Here is a 24,159-nt window from a genome sequence, read left to right as displayed (position 1 = left end):
CGGATTTAACGTTGATATTCCAAAAACGTTGTTACCGTGCAAATACAGGGTGAGTCGAAAATGATAGTACAACCGGACAGAGGGCGATACTACGCGAAGATACAAGAACAAAATTTGACGTAACGTTTATTCGTCCGAAAGTTCGAGCTCGATTTTCTCAGAAACGAAGCGTCGTAAGAAAAATTATTTTTTCACGTAGAATCACCTCGTGTTCGGTTGTACTACGATTTCCGATCCATCTTGTTAGAGTTTACTTTCGGCAAATTACCGCAGTGGTCGGAGTAAGAATTTTGTTTGAAAAATGCGTTATATCTTTGTAAAAATTCTTTAATCATACGTGCATTTTCTATAGCGTTATCGTTACACTTTTGCAGATTTATATTTATTCTGATCGCGCAAGCATCCGCTATCCAAATAATTTGTATGCGACAACCTAAATGGAGAAGGTACACGAAAGTACGACGAGAGTGGTGTAATTTCTGTAAAAAACTCGCTGGAATATCGAGGCTCGGCAATCTGAAGAGCCCTTCGAGGACGACCGTAATCCGTTCCACTTATTTTCATGCTCGTCCTCGAGCAGGCTTTTGATTAAGAGCACTTGACTGCCGGTATATTGCAGCTAGCTGCTGTTAACATCGAGATTTCGAAGTATGTATCACGACGACGCGACGCGACGCGCTGAAAGTTCGTAACGAGGAAACTTCACCGAGAAGATCGCGCCACGCCACGGATGCCACGCTAGGCCTTTGCATCAACGCCCTTCCTTTGATTGACGTTTTGCGATGCGCTTGCAGTCACTACGCAAATTGCACTTGTCAAGATTACGCTACTTGCGTTCTCTCTTGACCTTCTCTGCGTCATATTCGTAATTTACAGAGTCTATTTCTTTTTCTTTTTTCTTTTTTCTTTTTTCTTTTTTCGTACGTCGTATATTTTTACAATCCGAAGAAAACAAGGATTATAGAGGGAAAAAATATGATAAATTCTAATTCCATTTGGTAATCCCATTTTAAATTCTTCGATGCGTCGAAGGAAAACTCTACATCTTCTCCGGTGTTTAGTTTTCTTAGTCCTCGAAGCCATTGAGTGTTGTTTAGCTCTAAATCGATTTGAAGAGCCTCTCAGACTCGTAGCCTTTTCTAAGAACATGCCGTGCACAGATGGTGCAGTGGGGTATAGACGGGCCAGTTTTCGTAATTAGATAAAAAGCCATAGGTGCGTGGCTTCGGAGCTCTGTTACAAAGCAACGCTGCCAGCGTGCGGATCTGGACTAGTATACATTGTGCTTATATTTACTTAAACATATTTCTATTATACATTCATCCACGCGTTCTTCTTTATTCTATTTCGAGGTAAACCTCAACACGATGTAACACCAGGTGTAAGTTCCCTCAGGCTTTCACGAGCCGAGTTTGCCAAATTTATGCCGCTCGTAGCTTTGTGTTCTTTTAGAAAAGTGTCCCGACATTTTGCTAACATTTCGTTCGAAAGGACAATACTTGCACGCAGATATATCAATCCGTATGAAATATTAATGGACGCAGTTTCTTATATTCTATACGCTAACTTTATGCGATATTCCGATATTTTTATATTTTTCGTGCTACGCACCACATATACATTATCTTCTTCCACGTTCTACGTATTTCATTTGCGTCATTTTTAGGTTTTACGTACACGAACGCTTCACTCAAGTCTTAGAAGACACTTTATAGTTACTTGATATAAAATTATCGTATTATACAGGGTGGTTGGTAACTGGTGGTACAAGCGGAAAGGGGGTGATTCTACGCGAAAAAAGAGGTCGAAAATATAGAATAAAAATTTTTCGTTCGAGGCTTTGTTTTCGAGAAAATCGACTTTGAATTTTCGCTCGGTACGGATCTCACTCTAGATCGTTGTCTCGATGGATATTATCGCAGTTTAAGTTTGTTTTCGTCGTAACGGAAAATTAGGAATACATAATGAAATAATACGAAGTAATCGTAAAGTTTATTATTACAAAAATTGCTGAAAATGTTGCAGTGAGATCCGTTATAACGAGACGCGATAAAGTGCACGCGTACCGAGTGAAAATTCAAAGTCGATTTTCTCGAAAACAAAGCCTCGAACGAAAAATTTTTATTCTATATTTTCGACTTCTTTTTTCGCGTAGAATCACCCCCTTTCCGCTTGTACCACCAGTTACCAACCACCCTGTATAATCGTACGAACACCGTTTCGAGTTAATCTATTTTCTTCTTCTTTATACGCGGTTTTAATTAATTTTTCTTCCAAGATACGCTACTTCGTCTCTCGGGGTAGAATATCTCGACGAAGAAACGAGAAATTGAAGCAGATTTTCTCGGTGATACGTCGGAAAGAAGACGATCGCATTTATTCGCTTTTCGTAGTGACTGAACGCGCGCTTCTTTTATCGCCAGCCTTGCGAGCTTTAATTTTATGATTTCGACCTACATTTCACAACGAACGTCCCGAATGCGAAACGAGACGGAACGAAGATAAAAAGCCGTCAAAAGGAAAGTACGTTAACGCCAAACTCGAGCTTCCGTCAAACCGTCGACAAATTTTGATATCCCTCTGATAAACGACCGAAAGTGACTGATATCGTCAGACGTCGATTACCGTTTACTCCGTTTTTATTTATCTATTTCGTGGCCGTTCTTTTACCTGGTTCGCCGTTTAAGCGAAACGTAAAATAATTCTTATGAACTAAATTCGTAAAATAATTTCTACGTTGCTGGTGTTTGCTTCGATCGAAAATTCGATATTCGTTTGAAATATCGTTGGAGATATTAAAGAAAGAACGGTGGGTAGCACGAAACGAGTTTATTGAAAGAATATTTCACGGTATCCACGAAATAACGGTTGCTATCGAGAAAACAAAACCCTTCTTCCGATATCATATATTTTACAACTAAAAATATACGGATATCGAGAGAGACCTTTTCGAAATAGCGTCCAAACGATCTGCCATTCTCGCGAGATTCGTTCCTCGTATAATAAAAGTATCTTTCGTCCGATCCTCTTTACTTAGTTTCTTAACGATAACGATTTCTCTTGCTTTCTTTTCGCCAAAGAAAGTTGGAAGAAGACGCGAATAACGGAAATAAGAAAGTATAGATAGGAGAATGAATAACCGAGTAATAGGGCGAAGTTTGAAACGGTTCTTTTGCCTTTCAGGAACCAGCCTTTTCGCGGTGGCCGCGCATGAATTTGGCCATTCTCTTGGCTTAGCACACAGCTCGGTTTCTGGAGCGCTCATGTATCCCTGGTACCAAGGATTGAGCTCTAATTACGAGTTGCCGGAAGACGACAGACACGGTATTCAGCAAATGTACGGTGAGTGAGTTTGCATATTCGATTATTTCCTTGCCATAATAACAATGATTATAATACTCTACGCTTTCGCCTACTAATTTTCCAGACGACTCGAATCACAAACGAAGGGACAAGGTTACGTGGTTAGGTAGAATCGATAAAGAAGACGATCGAATCACGCGCGTCCTACGATAAATAATTAACAATCTCGCGGTTCATTTGTGTACTTTTACGTTTACACCCCGGGATGAAGGGGAAACCATTCGCGTAACCTTACGTTTCTGTCTGGTTCTTGCGATATGATATACAGGGTGGTTGGTAACTGGTGGTATGAGCGGAAATTTTATTCTATGCGAAAAATGAAGCCGAAAATATAGAATAAAAATTTTTCGTTCGAGGCTTTGTTTTCGAGAAAATCCACTTTGAATTTTCGCTCGGTACGCGTGCGGTACGTTATAACGGATCTCACTGTAGATGTAGAAAAATTAAAAAAAAAATTTTTTTTATTCTATATTTTCGACTTCTTTTTTCCCGTAGAATCATCCCCTTTCCGCTTGTACCACCAGTTACCAACCACCCTGTATGTGTAGCGGCACATGAGCTACAGGACAATTCGTCCTCGTGTTGTTTCTTTGCCTCGGAGTATCGACGTCGCTAGGATATACATAATGTAACAATAAACAAACTCCGTGCAAAACAATGTCGCCGCTACGTGCATTCGTCAAACAAAGTCATATTTAAACTTTCCGGTACTCCCTTGATCAGTATAAATAAACGAACGGGATCGTAAGATGGCCAGTTTTTCGGTCTCAGTCTTGAGCAATTCTATTAGCGATCAATACGATCATTCTTTCAACGACCAATATCGAGCAATCTACGGTTGACTCTGAGTTATATTTATAACATTTTAAAATATATTTGACGGTTTAAAAATCAAGTAATCTGGTCGTTGTTTAAACAACGACTCAACCAACCATCCTCCGCATATGTCTAGTATTTTTAGATATTACGATATAGCAGCTCCATTTTAAACGCGCGAACTATTCAATTCCTAAACACTGACAACATAAATCTGACGCCGTGAGATGGAAGTCGAGTAACTAAAGAGTAAATTATCTAAAGGGAGAACTGTTTCTTGTAATACGTTTGACCTATCGGAAGCTGGAACGCGTTTAGTTTGGGCTAGGTCAGGCATCGATCACGCGTAACACCAGCGATGCTGGTTCCTTCGATATCGGTCCACAGCGATATTTCCACGGAGGAAAAAGGTAGAAAAGCCTCGCATAACTGTCGACGAGTTAACAACATTGTTCTCTCGTATATTCGTCTACCGATCCTTCGGCAAGTTGGTTTTTATTCGTTGCAGAGAAGCGCGCAAAACCTAGTAACGCGCGGTCGTATGAAAATCCGAAGGTACCAGACTGAAAGTAGGAAAGTGCTCGCGAAAGGGCATAATTGAAGTTTGAAATATATATGGTCGACCGACGAAATTCAGGATAAATCGAGAAAACAATTTCGCGAAATAATCGCGACGGTAGAGCGTAGAAAGATGTCCCCGCGGTTGGTAACAACAGGGTGAAATGAAACGTGAATAAAATATAAAGAACGGCCGTCCCCTTTCCCTTTCCCTTTCCCTTTGCTTCTAGCGGGATACAGGCCGTAGATTCGGGTGATTTAGCGTATGAGAAAGGTTTCCAGCCTCCCAGACCCGGATCGCAAATGCATTCCACTTGCCCCTTCCGCTTCTGTTTTTGTCCTCCCTCGTTCCCGCTATTCCACTCTCTTTCTTTCCTTCTCTTCCTTTCTCTCTCCTCTTTAAACGCATTTCTCCATTTCTACCTCTTATACCGGCCAATTTCTTCTTTTATTCCTTTATACCGACTCCCCCGATTTTATTCATCACCGTGATTTTTTTTTTCTCCGCGTTCTCCAATCCGCCATCCCTTTCCCCTATCCCCTCTGCTCTTCTTCGCTTTTCTCTTCTGCTTCCTCTTTTCCAACTTTGGATCACGCAGTCGTTAATTTTTCCTGTATATTGTTCGTACTTTCCATCTCCACCGTATCTTCTTAGTCTTTCCTGTCGTTTCACGTCACCTTGTTTTCTCTTCGTCATTTCCCACGTTCATTTTCGCTTTTCTACAATTTTCTAACGCTAAGTCTTTGCTCTCTGTTTTTAGCCGCGATGACGTATGTTCGTTGCAGTCTGCAGGAAAGAATATTCTGACGAAGAAAACGTCTTTGTCGTACGAGCCTGTTCTTGCGCAGGATAAGAGCTCCTTGATCCACGAATCGAGTAGATCGTTTAGGTCGTATTGTTTAGCAACGTAACTATTATAACGTAACTTGATTCGTATACAAATTATATATGTCGGGTTTGTCAAGTTGGCGTTAGACTCAGGGGCGTGTAACGTATCTTCGTTAGGACAAGCCATCGTTGTTGTTCAATGGAGATTATATTTACAATTATATGTACAAATGTTGATTTGACAGAGTTTGACAATTAAACGCGGTGATTAGACACTCTCGATTATAAAGACAATGTTCTCAGGTTCAATAACGAATCCACGGTCAACGGCAAAACTCTTTGTACAATCGAATATATTTTGAAGCACAAAGTGACGTTAGCTGTGACGCACGCTATCTTTCTGACTGACTGACGAGACGATGTGAGTAAACTCTCCAAGGTGATCGCAAGAATAAAAGACTGACGCGATCGCATTTGTCAATTGCGTATTGACCGGGGATATCGACAAAATTCCAGGCGCCGTTACTAGGCGGACCCACGTAGAGTCGTCATTGGTCCTGACCCGGGGCTTGTTTGCTAATACAGCGTGTGTCCCTCGATATTGGTACTTCTACTGTTAAGTAAAAACGTTCGTCCCGTGACCGTGGCTACGTTCGGCGACCAGTTGTGTCACCTCGAGCCCAAGCCCACTGTCACGAATCTCGGGCAAACATAATCGGATCGTATCTCAACAACTACTTCTAAGTTCTATTATTTAAGTACAGCTATAATGAATAGTTTAGACCAAAGTATCGAGGATCTTCCCAAAATTCCAAAAGATAGGCCCGATGTCCCTACATCTCCGACATATAAATTCATACAAGTAGATCTCTTTTTTATTTCTGCACGTACAACGTTTAACCGAGAAAAACTAGGACAGCCTCCATTGCAGCACGTAAATAAGTTCGTGCAACATTGTCGCAAAAACCGAGCGAGTAACGCGACGATAATTTTATTCAAACGACCATTCCACGTGGAAAGGCGCGTTCTTTAACGACAAACGCGTCATTCTCACAACGTTTCAGACCTTTTCACGGGAAAGATTTTCTTCCAGCAGTTTAACGATTGCTTTCGTTTAAACAGTCGCGTGATCGACATTGTTCGTCAATTTCGAAAATTTCCAGATAATCTCTTCTTAACGAAACGCGAGCCTTCGAGCGTGCGGTTGCGTTTCTACTCGTACGCGGTGTATCTGTTAGGTCGTTCGAAAAGTTTCTTTCGTTTTATAAGAAAACAATGGATGCACAACATTTTCCGTTTTATATTGTTTTATCGAATTACGTACGATCCATTTTGCTCTATCGAGATAAAGATCACAACGTTCGATGGATTAAAAGTCATGTTTGTATAAGTAGTAGATATAACGTAAGAGTTAACAACCACCAAAACCCATTAGTTAGCCAATTACTTGACACGGCGGATAAGATCCGCAGGCTAAAAAGACATTACCCTGTAGATTTAAACGTTAGATTCAGCTAGAATCAAACATACGATAAACACTTATTATACGCGCTATAGTACCACGCCAGAATAATTTATACTTGTAATTCTCAATGAGAATCGATCGTAAAATTCTTCCAAATAAAAGACAAAAAATGTTTGTATAAAGATGCATCGTTGTAAATGACGTGTCTGTGAAAGAAAGACACTTTCCGGACAATCTAATATTTCCGTATTCGATGCTTTAAACCGTTAGAGTGCCGAGTACTCGCGGCCTATACGGTCCGTACGGACGGCGCGCAGCCAGCGCTGACGATCGCTGTGGGCGGAGTACCTTTTCGCTAGACTGAACTCTGTTGATTGACTATTCAAAGCGCAAATCGTAATAAGTTATAGTAATTCTTTTGCACGAGATTAAACGATTCAAGAGCGTTATTTCTTAGTATTATTTATTTATCGTAAACATTGAAATTTACAATAAAGTAGAATTTGGGTAATAAACTAGAAAACTAAATTTAGTAAATATAACACAGGTTAATAATTCAGTTGTGCGTGAAATATTTCAAAACAATTATCGATACAAACAATTACGCTCCTTCTCTTATTTTTCACACAAACAACACGTTTTCTTCTTGATAATCGTGTCGTGCCGGCACGATTAGGGCATTTCGATGGAAAATGCCTATCGATTAAATGAAATGGTAAATCCTCAAACTTTCGTTGGAAATATCTTCGTAAAATGTCTCTTATCAACGCTAAATGAAATTCACTAAATTTTTGTCTCGAAGCAGTAGATTTTTTTATATAAAATATATGCGTTATACAGGGTGGTTGGTAACTGGTGGTACAAGCGGAAACGGGGCGATTCTACGCGAAAAAAAGAAGTCGAAAATATAGAATAAAAATTTTTCATTTGGGGCTTTGTTTTCGAGAAAATCAACTTTGAATTTTCGCTCGGTACGCGTGCGGTACGTTATAGCGAATCTCACTGTAGATCGTTGTCTCGATGGAAAAATTAAAAAAAAAAATTAAAAAAAAATTTCTATTCTATATTTTCGACTTCTTTTTTCGCGTAGAATTTCCTTTCCGCTTGTACCATCAGTTATCAACCACCCTGTATATAAGGAATGCATTTATATTTATCTCACACAAACGTAATAGTATTACTTCCGCGTAGGTGTTCGGAAAAATTGACAAACGCATATATGCGTCCTTAGTCCATGCCGGACACTTACGGAAAACGCATATATGCGTCCTTGGTCCACACCGATAGCTTTCGCCAGACGCATATACGCGTCCATAGCACTGTAAGGGTTAAAGGACGAATGTTTCGATTTACTCGGTTCGTTTTTAAACTCCGTTTGAATCATAAATAGTTGGCAATCCTATCGTTACTGACGATGTTTTATTAATGAATTTCATCCGAACATAAACATAGAAACGTAGGTAACGATATTTTTACGAAAACAGAAAATCGAATACTTTGGCAATACTCCTATGTGCCAACACGATCATCGCCTTCGTTCACGGTATCGACTATCCTCGTAAAAGAAGAACAGCGAATAGGTGCTCGTGCCGTTGTGGTTTCAGGAATATTTACCTACGAATAAACCGATGGTCGCTGTGAAACGAATGTGGTACTACTTGAAAAAGCAAACTACGTGTGTATTTGCAATGTTCATTTGTAGTATAGGTTATCAGCTGCGTACGTATACGGCGCAACGCACAGTAGTGCAGATATAAAAATCGCTCGACAAACTTTCGTTCACGATAAAAACACATCGCGATACGCCGGCTTTTCACAGCTCCGGCTATTTATCGACCGGGCTATGTGTCACGAGAACATCCAAAAATCCCAACTTAAATGAAAACGAACTGCAGGACATTAGCGTTTTTGTCTTTGTTCGAATTCCGTGCACGGTACAACCGCGCGACCTTAACCACCGGTACAGATTAGCGCGATTAGGTGAATAATCGCGGCTTGTATGTAAAATGGAAACACGTAAGATACTCTGTAAATATTTCATCTAAAATCTTCCAACGTAACTACTACGAGAAATGACGAGTTTCATACGCGTTAGAACTTTAAACTCTCGTCGTGATTGTCATCGTAAACTGTAATTATGATTTTATTCGTTTGGTCGTTTTATGATCGTTCGTGTAAACGAAGCGTGTAAATCAAACACGTCGCCGATACGTAAAAGTAATTTGCTATATCGTCAGGCACCCAAAAGATAAAGAAAATCAACGAAAAGCGTTTTGGTATTCGAATCTAGCGTGCGTCGATGCTTGTTTCGAGAAAGAGATAAAGTTAAAAGAAAAAACGTAGAAAAAATAATGCAAATCTCGAGATTTCTCCTCTCTGTTTCTTTCACGACCAGGAGAATATCTCTCTTTTCGTTGCATCGTAACGCGATGTTTCATAAACGTTCCTCTCAGAACAATTTGCTTCTTGTCTTAATTACTCCGATTTTCCGCTAACTCTTCCTTTCCCGAACGATCCGACCTTCTCCTTTCTTTCCTATATTTTCCTGTGGAAACTTTACTTCTCCGAACACACCGTGCTCTATATAATCGAGAGTCTACCACTGCAATGCCGATATTTCTTTTATCGTTTCGTGTTTCTTCTTTTTCCACGTGATTTCCCTTTCTTTCGTCAAATTTTGCCGTTACACGTACTTGAGAACACCGACGTACAAACTATTCGCATTAAACAACGTAATAACATAGAGCTGGCGTTTATAAACTGCGGGAAAACTCGGTTGAAGTATGATCTTTAAATACGATTTTCTCCATACGAAATCGCGCGCTAGGTCCTGATAGAATCGCTTATGTACGTGCATATTCTCCGTCACAGAGACAGGAAAAATGAAGCTTTTACGCCAGCTTTTAGCCTCCGATCTGCCGATGTAGCAGAAACGATAAAAACTCATTAGCACGAAGAAGCGTGTCGCTTAATTGCGAATCACTTTGTTACTGGTTCTTGAATTAGCGACGTAATCCGGTGGACTGGAAAGCAAAAAGCAGGAAGTTAGTAGCATCCTAACTCGTAGCGTTATTTCGTAAAATCCTCTTTAACGCTCCGAATAAAATAAGCGTCAAGGTATAGAGAGGATTTGGAAAAACAGATAGTTTAAAATTTATTTACAAATTATTCGACTCTAAATATGCGTTACTCTCTAAAGGACTCGATAACCTACTCGCTTGGTTGTTTCTTTTCTTCCGATTCCTTCTAATAACTTCCAACCACTTTTAATCGCTTTTGTCTCAACTAACAGCTGCACGTCCTTCAAAGCTCACATACACTCTCACACGTACGGTATAAATGTACCATCTATTTAACAATAAGATCGACGAATTCGAAGTTGTTTTTGTCATAAACATAAATTTCTGCTATTCGTGTGAAAATCGATCGTCATTGTGCCTTTCGGATTATTCCTTAGAGAAAGGAATGCTCTTTCGTGATCGTAATTTTCTCTTCTTTCCTGCGATCGAAGGGACAAAAATTGGATAGATGTTCGACGAAAAGAGAGAAAAAGAACACCCATATACATTATAATTTCACACGATCGTTAAAGCTGGCATGAAATTTGTCGAAGTAATTACTTCGAGGAAAAAAGAAAAACTCTACAGCTTTTCTCTTGTATACCCGTGACCTGGAGACAGCTGTTACGAAGAGAACAGAATTTAGTGAAAGAAAAGAATTTGAAACAAGGAGAGGTGCATATTATTGTGCCCTTGAATATAAATTTTCTTTTGGATTACAAGATCTAGAAGCAAAAGAGCTATAAGTAGATTTCTATTGCTGCTTCTTGTAGCCTTTAGTTAGAGTTACAAGGTTAACTTTTTGGTAATGTCCTTTCCTATAAATATTAGGTCGTCCAAAAAGTTTCTTTCGTTTTATAAGGAAACAATGGATGCACATTTTCCGTTTCGTATTATTTTATCGAATTACGTACGATCCATTTTGTTCTATCAAAATAAAGATCACAACGTTCGACAGATTAGGTTCCATGTTCGTATAAAGATGCATCGTTGTAAAAGACGTGTGTCTAAAGAAAGATACTTTTCGGACAACCTAACATACGAACGCGCTCCCTATCGCTTCTTCTATTTTATCGTAACGCTATAACAGTGAGGATCTAGATCAGCATACATTATATACGTTGAGAATTGTGGATCTTAATTGGCGAAATAAAAGTAAAGAAACACCAAGGTTACACTTAGGATTCGTATTAAAATAGTTTTAGATTTATCTAATAAAGGATTTCCAGGATCTTCGTCGATATACATTTGCACGCGTCTCGACACTCTCTTTCCGTATCACAACGAAACAGTTGCGTTCGTCTGTTTTTCGAGACGCTACGCACACGCATACTTCCACACACTGATATTCACATACGTGTGTCACTACTACGCGGCCAATCTACTCTAGCACACAAAATTATACATATCTCGATAACGTGCTTATTATTTATTTATTCGCCTTTATTTATTTCAATATATTTTTCTATTATCAATTCGTCCACTCGTTTTTCTATCAGTCAACCTCAGCAAAATGAACAGTGGAACGAAAGCAAAGCAAACCAAAATTAATAGTCAAACCAGCGAGGTTTCTTGAAAACTCCATTATAAATAGCTCGAGTCAGGTATACGAACGAGAAGTCAATGGCAATAAACGTTATGCATAATACATCGCGGTATGCAAAGTATGTATATATCATGCGCAACCCCGTACTATCTGCATTATTGCATTATTCAAGAACGGCGTGTGTCCCAGAATCGAATGATAATTAATATTCGTGAGGGAGCTACCAATTAGCGAACGGAATCTGCACGCGGCTGCTGTGGTGAAGAAAGAGAGAGAGAGAGAGAGAGAGTGAGAGAGAGGGGGGGGGGGAGATTAGAGAAACGAATAAACAGACAGAGAATGAAAATGAAAAAACTTACCCGTCTAACATCATCTCTTTAACTATCGATCTGATTACAGTGACGATACTTTCAAAATTCCAATTACAATGTTTTTCATAACAACATCGATGAAGTGACATCTCGTGGAAATTCTCAGAGACTGTTGTCGTCTTCGACCTTAAGTCAAAGACACTTCTCGAGTTAATTAATTCTAATTAATCCTATTCTAAATAGGATATTTTTCAATTTTATATGGTAATTTGGTAAACAGTAATATCCCCATAAAAGTACGTGCACGATATACTTTTGGTTTAAATGGAAAGTTTTGTAGTTACAGCTTGGAACATCTACAGTGACAAAACTCGCAGAATATCTAAAAACTTTGATCACCGAAAGGCGTGTTCTGCGAACAACTTCCACTTTAAAAGTTCTACCACGTCATTTATCATTTAACATAGAAATAACAAATTAACAACGATTTTTACATGTGTTTGAAACAATGAAACAATGAAATTACATCTTGTACACGATTGGAACACACAAATAGCTCGAGGTTCGCCTTTGTTTTCTTATTCCAGATTAAAATTAAAAATAGTTCTGTGCAGATAATGTAATCCGATTTTACGTCTGGTTGGGGTTAGGTTAGTTAGGTGGAAAGCTGACGTTGCGTTTGATATCGAGATACGGAAATAGATGTTTGTTTCGGCATTAAAAAGTATTGCCGTGAAAGATGCGTTGAATCGATTCAATTTTGAAACATAAAATACGCTTTTCTCTTCTCCTTTCGTATTGAAAATGAATTCAGGACTGAACCATCTTCACGGGATAGTAAATCTTTACGTCTCTGCATATGTTTCTAAGAAGATAACGACTTATGACATATCGTGCCTTTCATTCCAGTTTTATCGATCTGTGCGAAACGACTCGAATTATTGGTGTATATCAATTAAATTGTATCTACAGCTACTTATCGAATATTTTGCTACTGAATACACGCAATTATCGATTTTTACTTTTGACTTATTTTATCGATCGTTCGACACCATATCGAATAAGAAGCGAAAAAAGAAATATTACAAGTCCTGGATTTTTTAAACTATACTTTATTTCCGATTTTAATAGACGTTAAAATAGTTCGAGCCAACGATCAATTTATTATCTGCGTGATAGTCGTTTAACGAGTACCTGGTGATCGTGTTACAGGTGCACCCGAAGAGAAGCTCTGGGCCAAGATACCAGGTGGTCCGCCACCTCCGGAACGACCTACAACGGCCCGGACAACTACGACAAGCGTTGGGACGACGTACAGACCATGGAGAACACGACCAACCAGGCCAAATCACTATCCAAACGACGACAGGCCTCGCCGCCCTGATCGCTACCCTCAAAAGCCGGATTACAGAACAGAGAGACCAGAGAGGCCGGAGGACAGACCTCAGAGGCCTCACAAACCTCACAAACATCACACCACCTCCACTAGTACCACTACTACCACTAGTACCACTAGCACTACCACTACCACCACCACCACCACCACCACTACCACCACCGTCAGGACACCGTACACGCAAAGGCCAAGGCACCGATGGACAACGCCGACACCCAAAAACGATAAACCGGATAAATGTGATACCAGCTACGATGCCATCAGCATTATTCGCAGGGAAATTTTTGTTTTCAAAGGACGAGTAAGTTGTCGAACGAAATTGCAAATTTTCAACATGCCCAATGAGAACGCATGGAAATTTCATTTTTGCACGTTTGATGTATCGATAAATGTTTTATTGAAAAGTTTCTCGACGATATAGAATAAAAGAGATATACAGCGATCGAATAGAAATAAAGAAATGTAATACCAATAATATCGTAATGTCTGTCTTTTGTAGTATTTATGGAGAATCGGTGACCAAGGATTATACGAGGGATATCCAGCGGAGATCACGCGTTTGTTTAACCTACCTGAGAACATCGATCACGTTGATGCAGTGTACGAGAGGCCAGACAAGAAAATCGTATTCTTTATTGGCAAAAGGTACTATGTTTTCAACGCCAACAATCTCGAACCGGGTTATCCAAAACCATTAACTAAACTGGGATTGCCAGAGTCATTGGAAAAAATCGACGGTGCGATGATTTGGGGACACAATGGAAGAACTTACTTCTTTAGTGGATCCGAGTATTGGAGGTATCGAACAAAAATGTTTTATCTGCGGTTGATATCAAAGTTAAAATTGAAACGGGCGAAAATTATATTAAGCGGAAATAAATGATATAAATCGGATTTAATTTAATGATTATGAAAATTAAATTTAACGATTGTGATATTCGTACAGGTTTGATGAATCAGTAAACCACATAGAACTCGACTATCCAAGAAATATAAGCATGTTCGCTGGTGTTGGAACAGACATCGACGCTGTTTTCCAATGGAGAGATGGTCTGTATTCCTGCAATCGATTGTGATAATAACAATATCAAATATATGTAATCGCTATATGATAATAATGATAAAACGTGTATATCTTTTAGGCAAAACATACTTTTTCAAGGGGAAAGGCTTTTGGGAATTCGACGATCAAAGAATGAAGGTTGCACACGAAAAGCAAAAATTATCAGCCCCGTTTTGGATGGACTGCCCTCCGGAATTGGAAACGAACGATGTGGAAAGTTATCCAAGAAAATCAAAAATCATGGCCTCGAGCAACGCATCGTCACGATCGACCTTCTTCCTCGGGATATTTTTTATAGCGTATTTTAATAAATATTTGTAAACTGTGATATTTATGTGAAGTCGTGTATAAATATTTGTGCGTATATGCATACGCGCCCCAAATTTTAACACCTAAACAAACAAATACACAACGCGCGCGCGCGCGCGCGCACGCACACACGCACACCGTTTTCCTTATACCGAGTATATATAAAATAATTTTAATAAAGTAATTTTTAAATAATTTTAACGAAAATTTTAATAATAAACGATGATTTATCCCAATTTGTGAATTTTTTATCTTTCCAAAAGGCTCTTTTCACTGCATGAACAGCTTAATTGTAAATTATAAAATATACGAAGCGAGAAGTTGTTTTTAAAAAGAAAGAAAGACCAAGGGAACCTTAAATTATGTTATCTCATTTAACTCATATATTTAGCAAAAACATATACATATTTATTTACTGTGTTGAACGATATGTTAACAGAACTTTTTTACAATTTTTTACATTTTACTTTGGCGAGTGAACAAACGGACTCTATTAACGGACTTTATTTACTCTTCTTAAAGCAATTGTTTTAGACGTTTCGTTTGAGCAGCAAAATATCGCGACATAGTGTCCTCGGGAAAGCGTAATCTTACAAGTCAATACTTGCGACTGAACTCGAATTTCACTATGAGCATAAATTATTTAAATTTCACCATAGTACGAGTTATTCTTTCGCTTTTAAATATCTTTTCTTCGCAAAATTTTTCACATATTATACGTATAACGATAAAGCTTCGTTGAATGTTTCACTTTAACTTCCTGATGCTAAAGGCGCAAATCCGGCGGCGAATATGGGTCCCAAGGATTAAGCAACCTCAATGTAGTTTGAACGATATTGTCTACTTCTGCCATTCCACCTATTCCTACATCGCCACACATAAGAGTTTTAGAAATGCATGTAACCTCCTTATATCCCCAAGACTTTAACAGAGCTATCTAAGAAAAGATAAGAATAATCAAGTTTAATCACACAATACTGTAGATTTATGTTTAATAAATTCTATTAAAGCGTTTCTTTTCTAACAAACTTTTCAAGTTTCCCAGGTTCTTTTTTTTTTTTTTTTTTTCAAATTTTTACTATTCTATGTTAGTAAACCATAAAGACAACAAATTAAATTCAAGTAATTCCACCAAAACAGATTTTCGTTGCTTATCTTGTCTAATTTAATTAAAACGCTACAAAACTTTTCCCATAACCGCTACTTTGGAGATTAATTCTATGATAAAAAATTGCCCGATCTTAAATCCAGTTAACTTAAACCATAAATATGATTAAAAAGAGATATTTATGTATAATATATATAAAGAATATTATATATTTAAATATCATACTACATACCTGTGGTGCAGTAACAGGATGTTCCCACATTTTTGTATTCATGGCAGGACAAAAAATCAAAGGCTTCAGTGGATCCCAGGCACGTGCGACACAAGTTAAGATATTATCGCATATGCCACTGGCTATTTTACCAAGGGTATTGGCATCTAGTGGAGCGATTAAAAATAAATCAGCCCACTTTACTAGATCAATATGTAATACAGGATCGCCTCTATCTTGCCAAGCTGCCCATTCTACAGTGTCAGATAATACTTGAATTCCTGGAGGCAGTTCTGCTTCTTTCAGGAAATGTTTAGCCTTTTCAGTGACTACTACCCTTACATCCAAATTATTCTGCCATAACTTCTCTACTAATTGTGGCAATTTAATTGTTGCAACGCTACCAGTACAACCAATTAGTATTTTTTTTCTAGAGGTGCTTGACATTTTCACGAATTTACGTTTGCTTCTTTGTCTAACGTGTTATTTAGTTCTGTTCTATCGGTTATATCAACAGACAATGTGAAATTACAACAATATTGAAAGATATATCCCTATATATTAGGCCTTCTGATGCAAAATGTCTAAATTACATTGATTAACTGAAAACTCTAATTAAAAGAGATCAATATCGTATGAGATCAACAATAATTTCTCTTTCTCTTAAATGTATTACTCTCTATATTAAATGTATTATTATTTCTAACAGTTTATTTTGAATATTTAATAATTTGCTTCCAAGTCTCTTCACTGCACTGCAATCACTTTAATTTCGCTGCATATCAGACAAAATTCTCTATTGATAATGTCGAATCATCGTCGTTCACAAATCATTTCAACAAATGCATAAATACTTATATATATATTATTTATAATTTCTGATGTACATACGTAAGTTATATGTTGCTAAAAATTTGTAAATATATTCTTAAAATTCGTGGGAGTATTTTCTAAAGTGAAACAAGAATGACCAGCGAAAAAGTTCATAAATACCAGTTAAGTGATAAGAGCGGTGATCTACAATGTCGCGACAATCGATTAGTAATAAATCGCTGCTGTTATGTCTCCTTGGCCTCATCAGAAAAACCGAGATTAGACCAATCCTCTCGCACCATAAGCTCATTATCCATCCGACAACCAAGATAATCCTTTATAACATTTCGACACATTGTGTTTTCGTTTTTATTGTCGATCAAACAACGCATATATTTGATCATAAGCTTCTTGCAGACACCCTCATGATCGAGTGGAAAACTACCTTTCTCCGGAGGTATGGGTGTAAGTATCTTCTGTGAGAATGTGTACGTGGACATCACTACCGCCGGTTCACGGTCATACAGAAAAATCGGTGGATCAATGAATACAGACAGAATTTTCGAAAACCTCTTTTAAACAAACTTATTACGAAATAAATGGTAGACCACAGCCACCATTGTAGAACATTCAATGCAACAGCGCCACTTGTGATCGTATCTTTAACTTCGTTTTGTGCACTCTATATTACGTAACTATAGAAAAATATGGTGATCGCTGATGCTTATGGGAGAAATTCAGTCAAAAGTAAGCGAATTACCAACGATAAGCACCGGCGATCTCCTTATTTACCCCGGTAATACAACATAAACACATTTACGCAGCAAAAAGCATAAAATATAATATATGGTATTAAACGTAAATTTGCATAAATTCACATATAAGTTAAAATATTGAAATTCCACAATATTTAAAATTGTCGTTAAAAGATAATATCGCCGATTCACAATAATATGTTTTGCGTATCAAGGCGGATACGCAATAAGTTACTAGACTTCGAACAAATCATGCATGTTCCTTCCTTTTTCTTTTTTCTCACATTTCATTTCCCCCATCTCTTTCGCTTTTCTATATACTATCTATGTAGAACCATTACAGAAATAAAATATACAAATTTTTCAATGCTTACAAGACAAAAATATGTAAAATTGCCCCATTAATATACAAGCGCTTAGAAAATACTTAAATACTCTATATTAAAATATTTAATCAGTAAGCATAAATTGTAGCAGGTTCTAGGTATACTAATTACAGAGAGGAAATGAGAGTACTCACGCTTATAGACCTGGTTATTCCCGGACTAGTGCTGCACCATGCGGCCAATTGCTGAATTTAATTGATATTAGCTTATACAAGAAATTAGGGATCTGTCCTGTTTGGTTGCACACTAGCATAGACAAGAAGCTATTGATTTCCACGCTACAAGAAGAACCTATTTAATTGTACAGTCCTACAGGAAAGCTCATATCTGCTTTTCTATCCAAGATGGACAAATATAATAATGACAAAATTGTGCAATAATGAAACTAATTGTAAGAAAGAGAAATTAATTGTTTACTATATTTCTGCACGACGACAACGATAATATAAAACAGTATTAAAAGTATTATAAAATGTCAGAATATAATAATTTATTAACAAAAAACGAAGAAAATAAATAAATTTCTGCCGTTGAGGAAATTCCAACTGCTCTTCGCCCTCCTTTTTGATTTTTGAGACTTGCGTCCTTCTTTTTTGATGTCTCCTCGGGCGCGAATCCTCCTTAACTTTAACGGAAAGCTCTCCTTCGGATACTCCTAGAATCATTGAAGGAATTGATAGGACCTATAAAAACATAATCGCAATACCAGTCAATTAGCTCATATTACTTGCTATATAATTCATAGTAATATCATATAATATAATACAATTAGTAATTATATGTCAAATAAAAATGATAGCCCGGGTCTCACTACGTGGAGGTTACCTGCACATGGAGACCCTCCCTGAAAACAAAATTTCAATTAAATTTCAAATTAATCGTATAACGTTATATGAGATACTATTTTGAATTTGCAACAATATTTTACATTTATTGTCCTGACAATGTAGAATAACTGAGAGTCAAAGACAAACAAAAAATCATCTATTCCGCGTTATTACTATTACATTATTACTACGTATGCATTAACTATTACTACATAATAATTTAAAAAATACCCTACCTATCCAAAAATTTAATTTCATTTAAAACCACCCTACTGTCCTATCTAATTGTACATCACATTTAAACTATATAATCGGAGATATGGAATTCCTATTTATATAAAAACCTACAATAAATCCAAAATAAACGGGGGTGGGGGACATCTTATGAAATAAATTTACATTTCAAAACTTTCAATACCTTCTGTGTACCTTGAGATGCCTTGTATCTCTCTCTACAGGTGCTACAGAGATCCCTGAAACAAACTTAAGTATAGTATTCTTTCAACTTTTAAGTTGATGAAATTGAGAAATAGAGAACATATTTAAAACAACGTTCGTTAACAATTACGAATAAAATTATGTTCTTAATGAAAAGCTTTTATGTGTTACATGTGTAAGATTGCTATTATTACATAAAATATGGTACGTATTAATAAAAATGCCGTTATGATATATTATTTGATTATTAATACTACTATTAGTAAATATATTTCAACTTCTGTTACTCAATACGTTCTTATCTATGCTAGAGTGGAACTAAACAGGGCAGATCCCTAATTTTATAGGTTCTTGTATATCCTAATGTCAATTAAACTCAGCACTTGGCCGCATGGTGGCAGCACCTGTAATATGAAACAACTAGAACTACGGGTGTGAGCACTCTCATTTCTTCTCTGCTAATTTCTAGCGTAAATGTTTTCAAACTTGTGAGGAACAAGTTACAAAGTGTGTGTAAAATTAAAAATTTATTGTCATTACTATTAATATAGTATATTAATGATTACAAAATGGAAGAAAGTAATCCAACAAAACAACAGGATCAAGAAAATGTAAAGGAACTGACATGGAAAGATTTGGTAAGTTTAAAAATGTCTGTAACACACATCTAACCTAATCAAAACAAAAAAGTACTCCATATGTCCTTTTATAATCACATATACATTAAACTTAATGTAACAATTGAATAAATTATTTAACGTAATAACACAAAAATATATTCGTAATTATAAGAATATAACATTTAAAAATTAATATTATATTTGAAACTTACTTGAATTGCGCTCTATATTTACTTAAAATAAATATATTTAAAAATATATATAAAATTTATCTTTATCATCATTTCATATTATTATATTCTTGCGGTATCTGAAATACATGGTTAATAATTATTCAATATTTAATATTCATTAACATATATTTTAAATACTTTATTCTTTTAGAAAGAATATAAATAAAATACAAATATTATGTTAATATTTCATTAATATTATGTTAATTGTTAATATTTCTAGGGGATCGTAGACACATTGTGTAAAACATGTGAAGATTTAAAATGGAAATCACCTACAAAAATTCAATGTGAAGCTATTCCGTTAACCCTTGAAGGTAAAATGAAAAGAGAAATAGACATATATATATATATATGAAAAATAAAAGAACTAGAATTAAATTGAAGTACTTTTTGTCAAATTGAATTTAAAATTTATTAGGTAAAGATGTAATAGGATTAGCAGAAACTGGTTCTGGTAAAACTGCAGCCTTTGCTATTCCTATATTACAGGCACTGTTAGAAAATCCACAAAGATATTTTGCTTTAATTTTAACACCTACCAGAGAACTAGCCTTCCAAATATCAGAACAATTTGAAGCTCTAGGTAATGCAAATATTTCATTTTGTAGTAATTTAGAATAATGTACTCATGATTATTATATATAATGTTATTTTATTCTAGGGTCAAGTATTGGAGTAAAATGTGCAGTAATAGTAGGTGGAATGGACATGATGTCTCAGGCATTGTTATTGGCAAAAAAGCCACATATTTTAATTGCCACTCCAGGTAGATTAGTTGATCACTTGGAAAACACAAAAGGTTTTAATCTACGTTCTTTAAAATTCTTGGTAAGTAACAGTAATAGTTTTATTATATACACGTGATAAAAAAATTGATGTACCTATTGTTCCAATCTTTTAAAAGGTTATGGATGAGGCAGATCGAATTTTGAATATGGATTTTGAAGTTGAAGTAGATAAAATTTTAAGGGTAATTCCTCGAGAAAGAAGAACATTGTTGTTTTCTGCAACAATGACTAAAAAGGTTCAGAAATTACAGAGAGCATCTTTGCGAAACCCTGTTAAAGTGGAAGTTTCAACAAAGTACCAAACTGTTGAAAAATTACAACAATATTATATTTTTATCCCAGTTAAATTCAAGGTACAAGCAAAAATAATTTTTTCATTTTTGTAGAAATTTCCTTTTTACAATAAAATTTCATATTGCAGGATGTATATCTCGTACATATCTTAAATGAATTAGCAGGTAACAGTTTTATGATATTTTGTGCGACTTGCAACAATACAGTTAGAACTGCTCTTCTTTTACGAAATTTGGGCTTTACTGCTGTTCCTTTGCATGGACAAATGTCACAGAATAAGAGAATAGCTGCACTTACTAAATTCAAGGCGAAAAATCGATCTATACTTATTTCCACAGATGTTGCTAGCAGGTAAGTATATGATATTCAGCTTATTTAATTTTTTTCGTGATATATGTTTCTTTTTATAGGGGTCTCGATATTCCTCATGTAGATATTGTAATAAATTTCGATATACCTACACATAGTAAAGATTATATACATAGAGTTGGACGTACTGCACGTGCTGGTCGTTCTGGTCGTTCCATTACGTTTGTAACACAGTATGACGTAGAATTGTATCAAAGAATAGAGCAATTGATATCAAAACAATTACCATTATATCCGACCGAAGAAGAAGAAGTAATGGTGCTCCAAGAAAGAGTAGCTGAAGCACAACGTATTGTAAAAATGGTACAATTAGTTATTTACTATTTGATTATTGCAACAATATTAATAGTAACAACAACGATAATGATAGTAATAATTACAAACACTATCATATTTTAGGAAATGAAAGATATCGAGGACAGTAAAAAATTAGGTAAACGAAAGAAGCGTCAAGATGACAATGAGGAGGATGATACAGAACAATCTATGGGAGTCAGAAAAAGGATAAAAGGCAAAAATAAAGGAAGGGCCAAAAAGGGTTAAACGGTCTAACTGCCTTATCAAGTACATTTACTTTTCCTTAATAAATAATAGAAATGCAAGATAGTATTTGTTTTTATTGGCATTGTTATTTGTTTGTTTTTATAAATCATACCACCATTCCCCTCTTATGTATTTCATGTATCTCTATTTCAAACTCATAGTTTGTATTAAGATCCTTAAATAACTGCTAATTTACAAAACCACATTTACTCCCTTTTGCGACATTCGAGTATTTATCTGCATTAAAACGGCGAAAATGGATTCCTTTGATGATTACCGCTGTGTAAATTTATTACCATCAAGCTAATAAATCTGACCAAGCAGTTGTAAACTACTATTCAGAGATTGTAAAATAAGGGAAAATTTTTAATATGTAAGAAACTATTGTTCTATCGTAATAATTTTTTTGCATTGAGCAAACATCTTTATCTGGATAAGAATAGTGTAAATTACATTATTCAAAATCACAATAATTATGGAATAATTAAATGGAATTCTATTTCTCAAAAAATGCAAGACAAAGATTAAAAGTATTTGATATATTGAAAAAATAATAAAAATCTCATAACAAATGCAAAAATATTATACACTGCACTCAATTATAAAATTTGTTAGATTTTTCTCTCAAATCTCTATAAAAAATCATAAATTAACATTGTACATGTTTTCATCGTACAAAATATCCAGGAACAATAACGCTCCACTTTACCTTTAAAATAATAATGCAACATTTAAAAGCTACAGTATCATTTAACTGTATAAAGTAGCAACAAATCCTTATTCTTTATCTTTTGCATTTTATCTGTTTCTACACATCAGAAACTGCAAAACGATTTTCATCAAAGGTGCACCGAAGAATAATATAATGCTGCAGAAAGTGAAAAATGCTTGATGTTGTAACTTGTATCTACTTAGTTTTCACTGTAAAGTATGCTAATTAAAATGCTGTAATATAAACTGCAATTCTTATAGACCTAACTTCCGTTAATGTACCGTTAACAAGCATGACACCTTCGATATATGTTAAAATATTGAACACCATTAAAGGGTCATTGAAATTGGATGGTGTACAACTATGTTGCAGAATGTTTGCAAAACATGTTAGGAATAAACCTAAAACACATTACAACTTATAAATCAACATTTACTACAACACATTGGTTTCTCAAGAAATACGATTATTCGATACGATTTTATCGAATAGTGCCTTTAATGTAAGTTAAAAAAAAAAAAAACAAATAGAACACCATAGGCAGATACTATCATGCAAATATAGTGGTCGTCACAATTTCCATTCATAACAAGAGTATCTGCTTAGAATATATCTATCCTTTGTTCAATAAGTTTAATCATCATCCTAAAGCTAGATCAGGTGAGAAATCTCAACTTTTGTTTTTTATTACTAACGAATGCAATATGTCTAATCTCGTTGTCGAAGGCTTTTGTAATGATGAATAACACGTATGCAGGCAATTGCTTCAAAGATTGAAGCAAAAGCTTTGTCTTTGTCTGAAATTATTTATTTCAAATGCCGATACTGTCTTGCATCATTTAACAATTAAACGTTAAAGATTAAAGGTACAAGGAAATATACATATATGTACATGTGTGTCAAATTAGTGAGAATCTTTTTCTTTTACTTTTTATCAAAGATGCTTCACCGTAACCAGTATCGACAATTTATAATAAATAAATTCGTACAGTATGGCTTTATTTCTCATTCGCTCTTATTCTCTCTCTCTCTCTCTCTCTCTCTCTCTCCCCCTATTTTATTAATTTATAAATACATATGCACAATAATTATCACGAATCATCATTTGATAAACACAGTATGTAGTACGTAAAAGTTGCTAGAATACTAATAAAATCAAAATCTCCTGAATCGACAGGGTGTGCATTAGAGAAACAACTAGTAAATTAAGCTACTTTAAATACATAATAAAACCATTTTGACTTCGACGACGAGTTTTAAGACTCGTATTTAAATTGTTAGAATATATTTGTAAGTAACCTGGTCGAGGGCAGAAATCTAATGGATGGAATGTTCTGAATGCAA

At 35.8% G+C, this 24,159-nt stretch overlaps 4 protein-coding genes across 5 annotated transcripts in view; 2 read left to right on the top strand and 2 right to left on the bottom strand.

Moving 5' to 3' along the window:
• The window catches only part of LOC126865715 (matrix metalloproteinase-2), a 102,283-nt gene extending 87,372 nt beyond the window's left edge, over positions 1 to 14,911 (top strand). For both annotated transcript variants that reach the window (XM_050618555.1, XM_050618556.1), the window contains 5 exons: positions 3,184 to 3,342; positions 13,160 to 13,644; positions 13,843 to 14,141; positions 14,290 to 14,393; positions 14,486 to 14,911. In XM_050618555.1, coding sequence (XP_050474512.1) covers positions 3,184 to 3,342; positions 13,160 to 13,644; positions 13,843 to 14,141; positions 14,290 to 14,393; positions 14,486 to 14,727 — 1,289 coding nt within the window. In that variant the 3' untranslated portion in view covers positions 14,728 to 14,911. The remainder of the gene's footprint in view (positions 1 to 3,183; positions 3,343 to 13,159; positions 13,645 to 13,842; positions 14,142 to 14,289; positions 14,394 to 14,485) is intronic.
• Positions 14,912 to 15,075: 164 nt separating this feature from the next.
• Positions 15,076 to 16,481, bottom strand: LOC126865720 (phosphopantothenoylcysteine decarboxylase). Its single transcript, XM_050618563.1, has 2 exons — positions 16,056 to 16,481; positions 15,076 to 15,652 (listed from the first exon to the last, which is right to left on the bottom strand). Exons 1-2 carry the CDS (start codon positions 16,479 to 16,481, stop codon positions 15,482 to 15,484), a joined length of 597 nt encoding a protein of 198 aa, XP_050474520.1. The 3' UTR covers positions 15,076 to 15,481.
• A 15-nt stretch (positions 16,482 to 16,496) lies between these two features.
• Positions 16,497 to 17,347, bottom strand: LOC126865724 (cytochrome c oxidase assembly protein COX19). Its single transcript, XM_050618566.1, has 2 exons — positions 17,028 to 17,347; positions 16,497 to 16,940 (listed from the first exon to the last, which is right to left on the bottom strand). Exon 1 carries the CDS (start codon positions 17,345 to 17,347, stop codon positions 17,093 to 17,095), a length of 255 nt encoding a protein of 84 aa, XP_050474523.1. The 3' UTR covers positions 16,497 to 16,940; positions 17,028 to 17,092.
• A 2,330-nt stretch (positions 17,348 to 19,677) lies between these two features.
• On the top strand, positions 19,678 to 22,166 carry LOC126865716 (probable ATP-dependent RNA helicase DDX47). Its single transcript, XM_050618557.1, has 8 exons — positions 19,678 to 19,891; positions 20,330 to 20,423; positions 20,528 to 20,692; positions 20,771 to 20,937; positions 21,014 to 21,250; positions 21,319 to 21,542; positions 21,602 to 21,863; positions 21,960 to 22,166. The coding sequence occupies exons 1-8, from the start codon at positions 19,823 to 19,825 to the stop codon at positions 22,101 to 22,103; spliced, it is 1,362 nt and encodes a 453-aa protein (XP_050474514.1). The 5' UTR covers positions 19,678 to 19,822; the 3' UTR covers positions 22,104 to 22,166.
• The last annotated feature ends 1,993 nt before the right edge of the window (positions 22,167 to 24,159 follow it).

Source organism: Bombus huntii, chromosome 5 (assembly GCF_024542735.1).
Source record: "Bombus huntii isolate Logan2020A chromosome 5, iyBomHunt1.1, whole genome shotgun sequence".
In the NCBI taxonomy this organism is placed as follows: domain Eukaryota; kingdom Metazoa; phylum Arthropoda; class Insecta; order Hymenoptera; family Apidae; genus Bombus; species Bombus huntii.
This window is presented reverse-complemented; position numbering and strand designations above follow the sequence as displayed.

Excerpts from the sequence above, each read along its gene's own strand:
- LOC126865724 (XM_050618566.1), bottom strand. The coding sequence starts at position 17,347 with ATGTCCACGTACACATTCTCACAGAAGATACTTACACCCATACCTCCG.
- LOC126865716 (XM_050618557.1), top strand. The coding sequence starts at position 19,823 with ATGGAAGAAAGTAATCCAACAAAACAACAGGATCAAGAAAATGTAAAG. Across the intron at positions 19,892-20,329 it reads AACTGACATGGAAAGATTTG|GGGATCGTAGACACATTGTG; the intron begins GTAAGTTTAAAA and ends TAATATTTCTAG. Across the intron at positions 21,543-21,601 it reads TCCACAGATGTTGCTAGCAG|GGGTCTCGATATTCCTCATG; the intron begins GTAAGTATATGA and ends TTCTTTTTATAG.
- LOC126865720 (XM_050618563.1), bottom strand. The coding sequence starts at position 16,481 with ATGTCAAGCACCTCTAGAAAAAAAATACTAATTGGTTGTACTGGTAGC. Across the intron at positions 15,653-16,055 it reads ATCCTGTTACTGCACCACAG|ATAGCTCTGTTAAAGTCTTG; the intron begins GTATGTAGTATG and ends ATCTTTTCTTAG.